This window comes from Zosterops lateralis (genome assembly GCF_965231275.1).
Source record: "Zosterops lateralis genome assembly, chromosome: 11".
Lineage (NCBI taxonomy): Eukaryota > Metazoa > Chordata > Aves > Passeriformes > Zosteropidae > Zosterops > Zosterops lateralis.
Window position 1 is genome coordinate 1,521,515 of NC_139771.1, and position 15,728 is coordinate 1,537,242.

General features: G+C 39.3%; 1 protein-coding gene across 1 annotated transcript; it reads left to right on the plus strand.

Annotated features, from left to right (window-relative positions):
• Positions 1 to 11,073: 11,073 nt before the first annotated feature.
• SELENOK (selenoprotein K) lies at positions 11,074 to 14,665 on the plus strand. Its single transcript, XM_083869105.1, has 5 exons — positions 11,074 to 11,152; positions 11,694 to 11,784; positions 12,495 to 12,575; positions 13,188 to 13,280; positions 14,384 to 14,665. The coding sequence occupies exons 1-4, from the start codon at positions 11,134 to 11,136 to the stop codon at positions 13,273 to 13,275; spliced, it is 279 nt and encodes a 92-aa protein (XP_083725231.1). The 5' UTR covers positions 11,074 to 11,133; the 3' UTR covers positions 13,276 to 13,280; positions 14,384 to 14,665.
• The last annotated feature ends 1,063 nt before the right edge of the window (positions 14,666 to 15,728 follow it).

A 15,728-nucleotide genomic window follows, 5' to 3' on the forward strand; every position in this document is an offset into this window, starting at 1 on the left:
TCAAAGACCCTGATGATTTCAAATACAATAAATTCTGATAAAGGACTGACCAAGCCTAAGAGGCTCTGTAAAGACTATGCATGAAGATTTATGAATCAGTAAAATTAAACTGGCTTCAGAATACAGGTTGAGAAAACACTTTGCATACAACACATGCAGTGACCTCTTGAGCCTAGAGAGACATTTCTACCTTGTTTTGGCTGGTAGAAGGCACAACACAGTGTTACAGAAAGAGCCACAAACATTTTCTTCCTAGGGAGGGTCTTCAGACCTCCAGAGATAATCTGAGTTTTCTCAGCAAGGAGACAAGTAGCTGCAGCTCGTACATAAAAACCCACTTGCACATAAAACACTTTTCTCCCTTGTTTCTAAATTAAATTGCTTATTTATATACTTCCTCTAATTTCTGCTTATCCTGACTATTTTGAACTTACCACAGATGCCATAAAATACTGAAGGAATTAATTGTTGAGAAGAGAGTAAGTGCATAATTTTCAGGGTTTTTCTTACTACAGATCCCATATTGCAAAAAGGAGATCTACACTTCACAGCCAGGGGATGGCAGGCTCGGGGAGGGCAGCAAGAGGGAGAGTAAAAACAACACAAAACTTACAGAAAGACATAGGTGCATTTTACATTGATGTTCTGAGGTGATTATGGGTCCCCACAATAACATCAATACTAATTCTCTAGGACCAAAATAGGACCAAAATCACAATATAGAATTAAAGTTCTTTTGTTCTCACAGTTAAGATCTGTTGAGTCTGTTCTGGAGCAGGTTTGTTTTCAGTGTACCAGCTGCACAGAGGGAAAGTTTATGTAATGACATGGAGAGGGCTGCAATCCCTGTTCTGTCCCTTTTAATTCTGGCTTTTCAAATGACATGAGGAACCCAGGTGGAAAGAATTGCTCTGCATCTCTGGCCATGTGGCAGAGAGGAAAATGTAATTGATTATTCTTATTAAGGAAACTGATTTTGCCAGAAGTATCAAGTTTATTCAGTTTCATGCTTAAAATGAAATATTCAGTGTAGTTAAATGTTCTTTATTTTATACATAGCTTGAGCTGACTATAGGTATTTCAATGATAGCAATAATGAAAATTATAATGGAAATCTAATTAGAAAGTTAATGGAAAGGGAGTGAAGAATGCTGGGATAAAAAACTCAGATCTTGAAATGTGCTCACTTCCTCAAATCTGCACATTGTCCCTGCTTCTGTCTGTAAAAATGTTAAGAGTTGTCTCAAGTCCATCAAAAAGAAAGAATGACTAGAAAAAGACTGAGATATTAACATGAAGCTATTCAAATAATGGCTTCAGAGACTAAAAGGAAGAAGTTGTCTTCCAGTTTTCTTTTATATAAGTTTAACAATAAATTACTCCTCTCTGCTTAATCTTTGCAGACACATCACTTTCTGGGTACCCAAACACTGGATATATTCACCCACTGGACATGTTACCACTGCAGATTTACTATCATTTGTAAATGGACCAAAAACTGCTGAAGCAAAGGTTCAAGGAAGATACAGAACCATATAAGCAATTTACTCCTTGGGAGAGAACCCCACATTTTGTATTATTGGTAAGAAAACATTCAGAAGAAATTTCTGCATTTGTGTTCCCAAAGGACACGTTTTCAGTAGTTAATCAAGAGTTTGTCAGTTCTAAACAAATTAGGTATCTTACTGTCCAATTATGCCTTTTTCATGCAAAAGCATAGATTGCATAAGCTACTATTAAATTCTTATTTTTAAAAGAATTTATTAGTATAGTCTGGTGTTATCTGAAAAAGAGATTTAGAAAAATCTCAAAATCAACACACGATGCTGTCAAGCAATGAAACACAGCTTAATTGTGAAGGCAACAGTGTCAGTTTTCCATGTATGGGAAGCTACTAACCCAAAGTAACAGAAGGAACTTTAGGCTATTAGTGAAGTTTCTGTGTCTTCACAACAGCTGTAATTGACAAAAGAAAGCAACCTGACAAAATACAGCTTGTGGTTCCAGAACCTGCATTCTGCCTCTCAGCATTAAACAAGTGAACTCTGATGAGATCAGTCACATTGCAGTAGAAAAGCAAGTGATAGCCAAAACTGCTCTCTATTGATTTTTATTTTTTTTCCAGCTTGCTCTCGGGAGCATGTTTTGAACAGCTTCAAGAAGGGAATCTGGAAATAAGCACTTTCTAAAGTCTATTAACCTAATAAAGCATTGTAGTCTACTGTGAGTTCAATTTTTTGGAAGCTTCTCTCACACCATTTTAGCTGTCATTTCTTTGATTAAGGTTACAGTGATTTGTGTACCTGGCTAACAGCCTGGAAGAAAGCCTTGTAACATAAAGGATTATGTTACGGGGTGAAAGTATCAGCCCAGAGAAACAATCTTTACCCTTTCTCTCTCCTTAATGACTTAAAATTACAAAAGGTTTAAAGGGTGCAGGATGGGTCTTCAAGAGAATAAAATAGCCAATTAAATACAATACTTCATCACCAACTTACCTGCTTACCTTGCTGCCACAAAGCTGCAGATTTTCTGCACGACAAACAAAAGCAGTTGCCTCAAGCCTGGCAGCCTTGTCATTTCCTCTGGCAGGCTGAACAGCTGGACATGGAGCCCCTCTCCCTGCTCCACGTCAGGGAAGGCATGTGCTGTGCTGGGACAGCTGCAAACCCCGGCCCACAGGGTCATGGTGCAGGTGGGAAATGCTCAGAAGAACCTTACCCACGAGTCACCCCCACCCAAAGCATTACACAAGTGATATCCACCATCACTTAGAGAGCTTCAGGAGATAAATGCTGCCAAAGCAATTTGGCTGCAATAAGTTGGATTGGGGTGTATCCTTCCTTCATAAGGAAAACAGCTGTAAGACCTGCTTGTTAAAATCCTTGTGTTTTCATGCTGCTGCCTGACTTCAACCTCACAATGAACTGGTGCTCACCAGTTCTCTGCAAGACCATGTCACACAGTGGGACAGTGCAGGACAGGTTTGTCTTGCCTTAGAAATGAGTTAGACAAACATTGCCAAGACAGACTGTGAAAACCTCCGTTAATGATGGGAGACAGGAAGCTGGAACATAAACCGAGAGAAGAAAATCTTGCAGCCCAATGACTGCTCCTAATATCCAAAGAAAGGCTGCAGATCCACAGCAGGAGAGTAAGCAGGAGACAGCAAGGATGACTGCAAAGTCTCTGAAAGGAGTTCCAGACATCAAATACTTTGCTGTAGCTCTTTTCAGTACCTGCTGTCAAACACTTCAAAGAAAAGCTCAAGAGATACCAGTTGAGATAAATATGAGAATAAGCTACTTAGTCAAACATCTCAGCTTAATTCGTACTGCTTGGAGACTCAGAGGTGATTGCTTATATCCCTGACTGGTTTTAAAGCACAAATTTAAACACTATTCTTAGTCAAAAGTATCCAACTCCTTTCGATTCTCACAGATTATTTTATTTTTGTCCAATGGCAAGAAGACTGAAGGAATCCAATGCCTAAGGAAAAAATGTCTTTCCTTAAACTCACCTCTATTTCTTCCAAAAAGAAATTTAGTTTTGACAGTAGCCTAGAATGTGAAATACTTTTTTTTATATACTATGAAAGCATAAAACTACAATGCAAATTCCAAAGTTTTTTTCAAGAAAAACAGTCTGAGTGTGCAGGTTTTGGTGGGAAGGGAAGGGGGGGTGGGGTCTGTGGGAAGAACAACCTCCTTCCAACGTGGAAGTGCTTTTCTGTCAAAAGACCATAAAGATACCTGTTACCATCCCATAATTTTCACCATCATCAAATGTTTCTGTTACCAGAGAAAATGAAAAAATTTCCACTGCTTAATCCATTTACATGTTTATATATTTCAACTCTCTCATTATTTATTTTTTCAGATACCCCCTATCTATTACTGCCTTTGCTTCTAAATGAAATCAACTTTTACAATCTTCTTCAATACCATGATAATGTCTTAATTTTTGATGCAGTAATTAGAATTCAACATATTACTTTATGGAAGAACTCAACAAGAAATTTTATCATGTCATTACTTAGCCTGGCTTGCATTCTTTTTCTCTGCCACTGAAGCCCAGCTTCACACTGACTGGATTGCTGGAAAACTTTAATTTTTACAATAGTTATTGATTAATAAAATAAGCACTCCAAAATTCTTTTCAGGTAGGCTTTTCTGCTTCCTCAAGCCTGAAGTACATGATAATTCAATTGCAATTAATTTTCAACGTAAAGAAGTTACTGGAAATTCCTCTGAATTTGTTCCTTCTGAATTTAAAACCCATTTAAGTCAGACATAAAAGGAAGAATATTTAAAGTCATGACAGTATGACTATAAATAACTGAAACCATGCTTTTGTCATCCAGTCTGATGAAAATTAACAAAAATATTCAAGTTTATATTCAATTTCTTACTGGGGCTAGTTCTGCCTCTGACAGTACGGAGCCCATGTACATCATGTCCTACATTATGAGGTATAATACAGTGAATTGCATTAAATGAGAAAAAAAATGGAAAATGCAGTAAATAGGATAATAAAAAGTGTCATCCGTATTTTAAAATCAGAATATTTTGGATCTTCTATCATGTGATAATGACAGAAGCAAATGTGATTTTCATATAAAAAGCTAAACCTGGGAGGAGGTCTGTAGTCCACAACCAGATATTACATAACACTTCTCCAATTAACTCTGTGTGGTGGGTTGGACACCAGGCACCCACCAAAGCCACTTTATCACTCCCCTTCACAAATGGACAGAGGAGAGAAAACATAATAAAAGGTTCATGGATTAAGGTCCAGGAGAGAGATTACTCATCAAGTACCATCACAGGCAAAACAAACTTGAACTTGGGATATTAACTGAATTTATTACTAACAGAAGCAGAGTAGGATAATAAGAAGTAAAATAAAACTACCTGCATTAACTTTTCCAATAAGAGTCCATCACACCTTCAACAACCATGTGCTTTTAAAATACCTATGCAATTTGCACCCATTCAAAGGTGTTTTGATTGCATAAACATATTCTGTTAAAGTAATAAATTTTTGGAAGACAAAAAATTGATATTAATACAACAACAGAACCCAAAAAGCTCTTTAGGACAATGTTCCAGTTTTCACATCAGCATTTTATTCACCAAATATATTATGGAATTGGCTTCATCCACCTACTTCTGCCAAGTACCATAGGTGCTATTTGTACCTTGGCTGTTAAGTCTGAGGCAGTTGAAGATAGTTTAACAGCCAAAAGGGTATATCAAGTATCAGAGATGCCTCTAGCAACAGCTAGAGCCTTGTTCAATTTGTCACCTTATTTGCATCAACCTTTCCAATGCAGTAAGTGAAATTCTCAAAATTTATGTTAATCTTGTCATATACAGTTTTATACAGTTTCCACTGACAAGGAAACTGCTGGCCATTAGGAAATTGCTGGCCATTACTGCTGCAGAGAGGAAAAAATGGAGTTTCATTTGCTAAAATCTGTTGATTCCAGAACTGCTTATCCACACAGCACCTTTGCCAGCTGCCAATCCTCTCTGTGCACAGCACATGAACAGAGCTGATCACTCCATGCCCACGCTGCAGGAGAGCTCCAGCTGCTGTGCAATCTCAGCCTTGCTTCATCAGGGGGAATCCACTCCTGGCACAGCAGTGGCACGTTCAAGTACCCATTAAAAGGCTCCAAATGCAGACACAAAGTTCCAAACACACAGCAAAGCAAATATGAATCAAGAAGAAACACTTCTACTCAGTCATCAGTGTAAATGCAACCCCTGCACATCCGGCAGGAAACAGCACTGGGATATCCCAGCTGCACATATTTTCAAGGATATCACATTAGTGAGGCCAGAGAATTCCAGTATTTATTTTGTGTTGTAGTCACCTCAAACACAAAAATAAAGATAAATGACAAACAGTAGCACCTTGTTGGAATGCAAGTCTTCCCACCTTCCTTTCCCACTTTTAATGTAGTAATACCTCAGTCAAACAGCCCATACCTCTCTCACCAGGTGGCTGATAAGGATGTTCCAGCTATCTACAAGCAGCTCCACAGCATCAGTGAGTTAAAGCTTTTTCCCCGTCTTTTGAGTGTATTCACAACCAAGCTATCACCAAAAACAGTCTAATGTATGCCAAACAATTAAGACAGCTTTTACAGATAACAGAATGTCTTGGATTACACAGGAACACACTATATGCTGTAGCAGGCTCCAGAGAACACATTCAATATAAAACCTTTTGAAGGAGACCAGGTTTGTTTAAATATGATAATGTCTGGCATTTAAACCACTCTTCAGCATTCTAAAATGCCATTTTCCCCTTTAAATATTTATCTTCTCCCAGTCTTTAGAGCATCTCTCCCTGATTTTCTAGTACTACCATGCTAAACAAATCAGTAGAAGCAAATTTTTGTTTGCAGATAAGACCAAAATCACAGTAGAAGACTGTGACGTCAGCTGAACCACATGGTCACCTGCAGCTGATGTCCTGCCCTGGTTTGTGGGCTAAATACTCTGGCAAAAAGGCAACATTCACATCTGTCTTAACAAATATATTTCCCTGGTTAATCATTCCTTTTACTTTCTAAAGGCACCACAACAGCATAATTACATCATTGCTGTTACCAAAGTAATATCTAAGAGGTGGCAATAACTATGTGAAATCTGTAGGTGTGCTTACAAGCTACCTTTATGAAGACGATTTTAAAATATAGGAAGAGTAGTGGAAAAGGATAATCAATACTATGAATGCTTGTTCTTCAAATTTCATTGTATTAAATTTTACTTTTAGTTAAATAGAAAGTCAAATATTTTTAAAGAATTCAGAAAATAAAGAAGGAAAACATGCCAAAGTAGGCAGTTTGTGTGTGCACACATTCACAATCCTGACTCATCAGATACACGACACATCAAATTGTCAAGCATTAGCAGAAAGTATAACGAGACAAAGGATATTTGCCTTAAACAAAAACACTGACAGAGTCTGAGACTGCTTTTGCTTCCTCTACCTGACAGATGGAAGTATATCCTCAGATATCACATAAGCAGGAGAATAAGCACGGCAGTTTTATTTCAGGCCTTGCCATTAACTTATCACATAGGTTTGAGGACTTGATTTTTAGTTCCAGTTGACCCATGTAATGATCATTATTTTTCCTACTTGCTGTAGTTCAAAAGGTCATTATTACAGTCATTTATGTTCACCTTTTTTTTCCATTAAAAAAAAATAAAATAAAGCCAGTTGTTCCAATAACAAAATGGGAAGTCTGCTATTCCACTAACTGGGGGAAGTATGAAGGGGTAGAGAGAGAAAGGAAGAAAAAAACCAACAAGCCCAAATCAAAAAACTGTCAATCGTTCCCATCAATAAAATAATGATATGTAAACATACAAGCATTTCTCCCACGTTACCCTAAACTCTGCCTATATGAAACTTCTAACAAAGTCCTAAATCTGTGTAGCAGACAGCAGTCCTCACCCTAGGAAGAAGTTGCCGTTTATGCATTACAAAGTGTCGAATGACAGAGGAGTCAGGATTTTTGTACAAAGGAGGATCCAAGCGTGCTCTGCCAAAGGCACGGAACGTTTGCAGCGCGGTTAAACAAGGCAGGTCACGACCTTTCACACATGCTCTGTCACCCCACTGACATTCCAAGTATCCTCATTCCCAAAACCCGGAGGTTTCGTCACTCAGCTATTTCCACCAGGTACTGAACTTGCTCTTTCTCTGCCCGAACGTTAAATGCAGCACTACTCACTCTGCCTAGAGTGGGGAAGTTTCCTTCTAGACTCTCCTACAACTTTAAATTGTACGACCACCAATTTCATTCAAGTGAAGGCTAAAGTCTTTGTTGTTAACAAGAATATGTAACACATACAGACAGTTATGGTTTTCTGTATATGAGGATATGCTGTTATCTAAAGAAATATAAAAGCACAAGGCAGTCCTTTGGCATTCCTCCAGCATGTATGTGCTTTCAAACTCTTAACTGTAGTAATTTTGAACTAAAGCTTCTTCATGTTTGTTATTCAGAGCTCAAGAAATTGTATAAACAAACAATTTGCAGACAAATTCTGCTACCAGAATATCCAGTCTCTGTCCCAGCCAGGGGAAAAAACACATTCACAGCATTATGTACTTATGCACTTGACCTGATTTTATGCCAGGATCAGCGTTGCTGATTCTGCAAAATGTATCTTCCAGTTGAAATCTGCACAAGATATATTAGTGTATTATGGGCTCTCAGTTAAAGATATCTCTCTCTGGAGCACCAAAGAATAAAAAAATTAGGTCTTAAATCAATTATTCAAAAGTTGAAGCTACCTGAACAGGTAAATTCTATGTAAAATTCTGCTATTAAATCAACACAATTTAGTCCCAAGAAGTATCAGCTCCTCCATAAACAGCAAATTATTTACATTTTTCTTATAAAAACAGGTAAAAAATAGAATCCTGTGAAATATCCAGTTATGTTTACGTTGCAATAAGCATTCTACATTTGTAATGTAGAATTTAGAAGATCTTCTCATTGTAAGACATACAGTATTGATTTTGTGTGCATAAAACAAATACAACATAACAATCAGCTCTTTTATGAATAATTCAAGTCCAAATTAAGTTTTGAATGCTTCCATTTTAATTGTGTGCCGGTGCAACATGATAAGCACTGTGTGAAATAACTGCAGGCCAGAAAGAAAAAAAAAGTGCCTTTTATATTTCTGCTATTAAATGTCATCAGTATATTGCAACTCCTCTTCAGGCCAAGGCCAAGTTTCCCTTGTTGAGGTTCCAATTCAGAATTATTTTGTCTTAAAAAGTCTACAGTTGCACGTAAATTAAATGTTCCAGTGTAAACACTGTTCATGCTGTACCTCCACTTCTCCATGCACAGCATTTTGAGGTTCTCTTGCACCACAACTAAAAAATCAGCCCTCAGTGCAGAAAATGCTATCAAAATAGCTGACCCACAGTTTTGTTGCTTTTCATGAAAAAATAGAAAACATTGCTAAAGCACAGTAATACGTTGCTCAGACATTAATAGTTAGGTATTGGTATGAAATGCAGTTCACAAGGAATCAAAATACACAAATCTACACCTGGAACAGCACAAAAAAAAAAACAAACCCAAATCGTCTCAAAACAGAAGGTATCCCACTGAGAGTTCAGAAAGCATTTAAAAAAGTAAATGTAAAAATGTTGGTATTTTTCAACTGCTCATCCTAATATTTAGCCCACGTTACTCTTTATGGCATTGCACAAATATTTCCTTGGTCAATTGTCAAATAATCTCAGCTTCCAACCAGCACTGCTGGTAATTTATAGCTCTTACATACTTCTGCTCATAGCACCCACCTTCACAAGGATACCCAGCTGGTTTGCATTTCTGCTGCTGACTCTAAAAATCTCTTACTGCTCATTAAGCACAGGTGCACAGCCCCTTGATCCTCTGAACCTGCCACCCCAAAGGTGGAAGCCAAGGTGCCGTTGAGTGGGACACCAGGGCCAGCCATTCCCAGGAATGAGGCTCCAGCACAGCTTATATCACACCTACTCACTGAACTTCTCCACAAACTGCAGCAGCACAGGGACAGCTCTTCCCATTCCTCCTCTCCACTCAGCTCCTGACCTGAGGACAGGCCAAGAGATAATCAGGTTGATAATGCAATGCCATCATTGATTTTTAACCCTACCCTATAAATGTCACATTTGCACATCTAAAAGTTAAATGTGGAAATAAATTAATAAACAATGTATATGTTAGTGCTTTAAAACCAGATATAAGCACTTGTAAGAAAACAGCAAAGCCTGACACTGCAGAAAATTCCTGGGAAGTATGGAAGAACTTAGATTATGCACTCTCTAAGAACAGGAAAGGCATTTTGCACCGTGCAGCACTATTTTCTAAATTCTTTAATATAGCAGCATTTATTGAGATGCAGATTATCCAGCTCTTACAATAATGATAAACATTTATTTTCAACACCTTGTTACAGACACTTTTCTTTCCCAATGGCTTTCAGTTGTTTGCAAGAGTTTATTTATAAACACTGAACATTTATAAACACCTGTATGTTGCAAACAATTCCTTTACTGGGGGACAGCTGTACTGTCAGAGACTCTGTATTACAATTTCAACTTCAGAAAACACTCTTCTGTTATGCCCCTCTTAGCAAAGAACTTTACCTGATCATCATTAGGAAAATACAGCTGTTGCAAAGGAAGTATTAAAGTGTTTTTACATAAACTTTTTATTGCTGTTTCACGTCAGAATTAAACGTCCCTCCTATTAGGTTAGCTTAAAAACTAAGAGAGAGAAGGTATTATATGAAATTTGCTAATAAAGCCATGTATAGCTACCCACAATTTTACAATGTTTTATCCTAGAAATAGAATGCTAGCCACTATTTGCAGGGCAAGGCTTTTACAAAAATAAAGTAAATTAAAACAAATGCCCGACTCAGGGCTGAACATTCCCACAAACATAATGTGAATATATGCAGCTGCATACTTGTCATTAAACACAGGGAACAGAAGTTGTCTTTGAAGAGAAGTGTTAAATCATTTCTGCACTTGGTCATATATTATATATGTCACATAGTCATATGCAGAAGGCGACTAGGAACACTTAGTTTTTATGAAACCCTGACAGACTATTTCATCTCCCGTTACTATCGCTAAACGCGTCAGAGAAGCTCCGACAGCACCGAAACCACTAAAATAAACCCATTTTCGGGTGAGGCAGATCCTCCCCCTCGGAGGGAGGAGCCGCCCCGCTGAGCACCGCCCGCCTCAGGCCGGCCCGGTACCGGGGCGTTAACGGGGTACTGAGGGGAGCCTCGTTTATAACAGCGGCGGCTCAGGGGGACTCCTCGTTACCCCGGGAGCCGAAAGAAAACTCGTTAGTAACGGGGCTGCTGGCAAGGCCCCCTCGATGACAGGCGGCCCCGAGCGGAACCCCGTTAATCCCGGGCCCGCACGGCCTTTCCCTGTGGGGAGGGAACCAGGAGCCAAGCACCGCCCACCGCCGCCTCGGCCCCGCGCTCTCCCCTCCGCGGGCGGCGCCGTCACCAGCGCACCACCCATGCGCGCGGCGGGCGCGCAGGCGCAGGGGCCGGGCCGGGCCGGCGGGCAGCCATGGTGTACATCTCCAACGGTGAGCGGCCGGGAACGGGGCCCGGGGCCGGGGCGGGCACGGTGTGTATCCCCAGCGGGGAGGGACCGGGCCGGGGGCTGGGCACCCACCGGGGGGCACCGGGGCCGTCCTGCGCAGAGCGCGGCCGCACAGCTGCTGGGACAGCCCGGCGGGGTCCGCCCCGCTGCCAGTGTCGCGTCACCCCTCTCTGCCCTGCCGCCGAGCCGTGTCTGCTTCTAAAGCGGATTTAGGGACTTTGACGGGTCCAAGTGCGTGCTGGAGACACCAGGAGCGACACAGTGCAGCACTTGAGCCGCTTAGGGGGAATCAGACGCTGCGCTGGTATTTTCTGTAAGTTTCTTAGACGTAGAACCCCTGTGGCCCCTTTAGTTCAAGTACTCGGGCAGAAATAACCTGCGGAAAACGAAACTCGCTGCCATGAAGTGCAGTTTCACCGTCCCAGCTGCAAACTCTGGACTGAGCAGATCTGGTTTTGTGTAATGTACCCTAGAGTGTCACACACTGAACGTCACTGGGTGTTTTATATCTGGATATGTTACAGGACAAGTTTTGGATAACCAGAGTCGGGCTCCCTGGAGTTTTTCATCTATAACAGATTTCTTCTGGTCGATAGCAGATTTTGTGGTTCTATTGTAAGTAGAATTTAATTCTTTTGGTGAGCTTCATTTTAGATTTGACGTAGGTGGAAGTTACACAACAATAAAAATGTTATGTTTACTCTCTGGCATTCCATATGTATAAATGTTTTACTACAACTACGTGGTTTTGTTTATTAAGCACAGTATACTTAAGAAAAAAGTGTATGAAAAGTGACACTAACTTTCTGGCAGTTCAAATGGGTTTCTTACATTTCATCTATTTTGATGCTGCAAAAAGAAAATATATAGTTTTGTTTAAAAGCATCTACTAGCTGATCAAATAATTAGGCTCTTTGGAGAATTTCTGCTGGTGACAATAGGTTCTGACTATGTAAAAGTAATCACACAGCAGTAAACTTGTGGCCCCAGATCAAAGCCAGTTATCACACAGAAAGTTCATGTGATGTGTTCAACAGTTCTCAGTGATTTCAGTTACGAGTTCATACTTAATGCATTTTTTTGCATATTAACAAGAAAACTAGATTTTATAGTTCAGGCTTCAGTGTGATTTGGAATGATTTCAGGTTTTAGTTTCATATGTAAGAGACAAATTACCAAGATTTAAACAAGAGTTATCATGAGAAGAAACACTTTATTCCTGAACACTACTTACTGTTTTTCAGGCCATTTCTTATCTTCCCATCAAAAAAATCAAAAAACACCTGTAGCTGTCAATTCACCTAACCCTTGTTTTAATTTTTCAGTTTCCAGAGCATTATTCAACCAGATTTGAGAAGAAGAGGCTACACATCTTCCTCCTATTCAGGATACCATGACAGAAGAGGGTATTTTTTTTCATATTCACACCATTTTTCCTCTATCTTGGTGAAGTGACATGAATCTGAGTAGATTTCAGTTGTGATTTACATTTAATTGGGTTGTGCCAGAAGGCTAAAATGGTTATCTACACTATTGTTGGTGACAATACACAGCTTTGGACAGCTGCAATAGCAGTACAAACTATAACACTCTGAAAATAATTTTGAAGCCTGCCCAGGATATATATATATATAACCAAGATATATCTTGGCTAAAATTCTTCTTTTCTTAGACATGTTTATACTCAGCATTTGACTTGCATTAGTGCAGTCATTTCTTGTACTCCATTACCTACAGATGAAGCAGAACACTGTTACAGGGGTGTAATTTCTATGAACACTACAGCCTAAGTGTTTTGTAGGACTGTGTAAAAGCATCAGTGATCTGTGGCCTTCTCACATCAAAGCAGTAATAAAACAGGATTTTCATGAAAGTGGGGTTGGGGTTTTCTTACAGCTTTTCAGGTGAAACCTCGGCTTTTTCAGATGTTCAGGCTTTCTCACTACTGACATTTAGAGGCAGTGATATTGTATATGTAGCTGAAAAGTTTAATGACAGTGAAATTCCTTTCTTTTCAGGCCTCCAGCCCCTCCTCGCCGTAGGATGGGCCGAATAAATCACTTGGGTGGAGGTCCCAGTCCACCACCAATGGCTGGAGGTGGATGAGGAAGGTAATTCCAAATCTTGCTTTGAAGGGTTTGGGGTGTTTTTTAAATAGCAGTGTTAATACAGGGTAAAGGTAGAATGGAGTGTTTTGTCCTCCTGCTGCAGAAGTTACCAAAACAGGAATAATCAAAATTATTCAATTGTCAAAGAATTAAAGATACTTCCAGTAGAGGTGGAAAAGGCAGGGATGTTAAAAAGGATTTTGGTTTAGGAATGGTAGGATTTTACTTTTAATTGCACAGAAGTTGATAGACACAAAATTTTTTTTTGTGGCAAAAATTTTTGAGCACAGCTGATACGTTATTTATAGCTTCTCATCTTTTTTGGCTGCTAATTTAAGGATCAGATTGTTAGAAAATGAAGCTTTTTTTGCATTTCTAGTATGACATGGGAGGGGTTTTGGTTAAAGTTTATATTTCTCAACAGAAAAGGAAGAAAAAAATAAAGTTGTTACAAGACAGTAAAATGGGTTTATTTCCCCTGGTACAATGATACAGCCATACCCCTCTTGAATTCCAGTAAAGTGTCAAAATCAGAATTGCTTAAAAATAGAGATAAAAGAGGTTTTAAGTTTCTTACAGCTGCCTGATCATTTAAATCTGTTTAATAATTAGTTTGGCTGCTGGGAGTTATAGTTGACACTGAGTGTATTTACAGTATGGTTTAATTTACTTTAAGACTTAAGTAAACAATCCTTGTTTTTCATCAGTCATTCCCATCATCACTATAATAAAAGTTACAAGGAAAAAAATATCCCCAAGCAGGTGGTTAATACCTGTAAACCTTGTAGGAAAAAGTTCATGTACCAGGAAACACATACAGTAGTATTTCAGTTCACTAGAACAAGGATGAGCTTCTTCCAAGTGAGAGAAAAGCCCTGGGACATTGTGGTGGGGTTTTGTTGTTGAGTAGACACAATGACAGCAAAGACTCTGGAGATGGCTTTTGGGTAATCACAGTACTGTGTATCCTGCTCAGAAATAAAGTTAGCAAGTCTTTAGCATGTCACATTTAGCTAAATGAAAAACAATATTATTTCAAAATTTTTACTTAATTTTATCTCACAAAAAAGGCCTCTTTAAATGTACAGTTATTACTTATCTTTTAGGTAAATGCCTGCTGAAGAGGCAGGCACAAGCATACACATCTGCCAGATGACAAGAAGAAGAGTTTAGTGGTGGACCAAATGGGGATGTGTATGCCTGACTGGAAACTGTTCTGTGATAGAAGCAGATTAATGAAGTTGTACTGGGAACTCCTTCAAGGATCCAGTGTAACTGAACCACAGTTTCATTAAATACATGTTTACTGTCTAAAGTCTTTGTATAGTTTCTGAACATTTTACTGTAGTTGCAAAGTAATAAGTAAATTATATTTGGCTTGTCACAAGGCTGATTTTCTCATCATTTTTAGAAATTGAAAAAATCTGAAGTACAATAAGCCTTCTGCTATTCAGAGGAAAAATACATATTTATAGTTGATACAGATGGTCCATCAAGACTCAAAGCAGCACTTCCTAAGAGGTTTTGTATTCACTCTCTCAGGACAAACACTCTGTACTTTGCTGTATTTTCATCATATTAATGATACTCTAAAAGCACTTCAAAAATGCAGTTAACAAATTACTTTGTTTTACAACCCTTGCTTCACTAAGGCCCATAATGGGTTTTATAACAGAAACACCTCTTGACACAGCTTCGTTCTTCACTATAAACTTACTGAAATGTATAAACAAATTTACTGTACAATTTTTGGGAGTTTTTTACAATAAAATTAAGTGTTGTTTTTATTACATGAAGAAGAAAAGAGGTGAACTCAAATACTGACTGCTATCCCAGAATAGTTATTTTGATTCAAATAGTAACTTTTTTCCTAATATCTCCCTTTGCAGGATGGGAGTTTCTCACTGTTCTTGGATTTCATTTGGGGCTTGTGGGTTTTTAGGAGGTTTTTTGCTTAAAGAGGGCTGCATCTCTTTGAGAAAAAATTAGCTGACAAGAATCCAGATGCAAATATTTTACTCAAGCCTCCTTAGTAGTTTCCCGTTAAGGAAATGTTCCTTTCTGACCATCCAGGCACCTCTCTGGCACTTACATCCACACCTGTAAGCTGAGATCAGAACTTGCCCTTGCTTGACTCCCTATTCACAGTCGGACCAGGTTTCCCAAAGCAGTGTCTTAGTCGTCTAGATCCTTAAAATAATTTAATCTTGGTGCAATAAATAAATAACAACAAATGGTGCCTCCGAGGAGGGACCCCGAACAAAGGAACCCCTGGGCTTTCATCTCCTCGGTATAAGCATGTTAAAGCCTGGGGGTCACGGGCTGCTGCCGTGTCTGGTTCTCTTCCCAGCTGTGCCGCAATTCCGCGGGGCCTCTGCCGTGCCAAGGGCCGGCAGTTCATGGCTCTCACCGGGGCTCCTGCCCCCACCCTGAGCTCCACGAGCATCTCGG

Bases quoted from the DNA above. Each gene is read 5' to 3' on its own strand.
- SELENOK (XM_083869105.1), top strand. The intron at 11,785-12,494 runs GTAAGTAGAATT...TTAATTTTTCAG, and splicing joins GCAGATTTTGTGGTTCTATT to TTTCCAGAGCATTATTCAAC. The intron at 12,576-13,187 runs GTATTTTTTTTC...CTTTCTTTTCAG, and splicing joins GGATACCATGACAGAAGAGG to GCCTCCAGCCCCTCCTCGCC.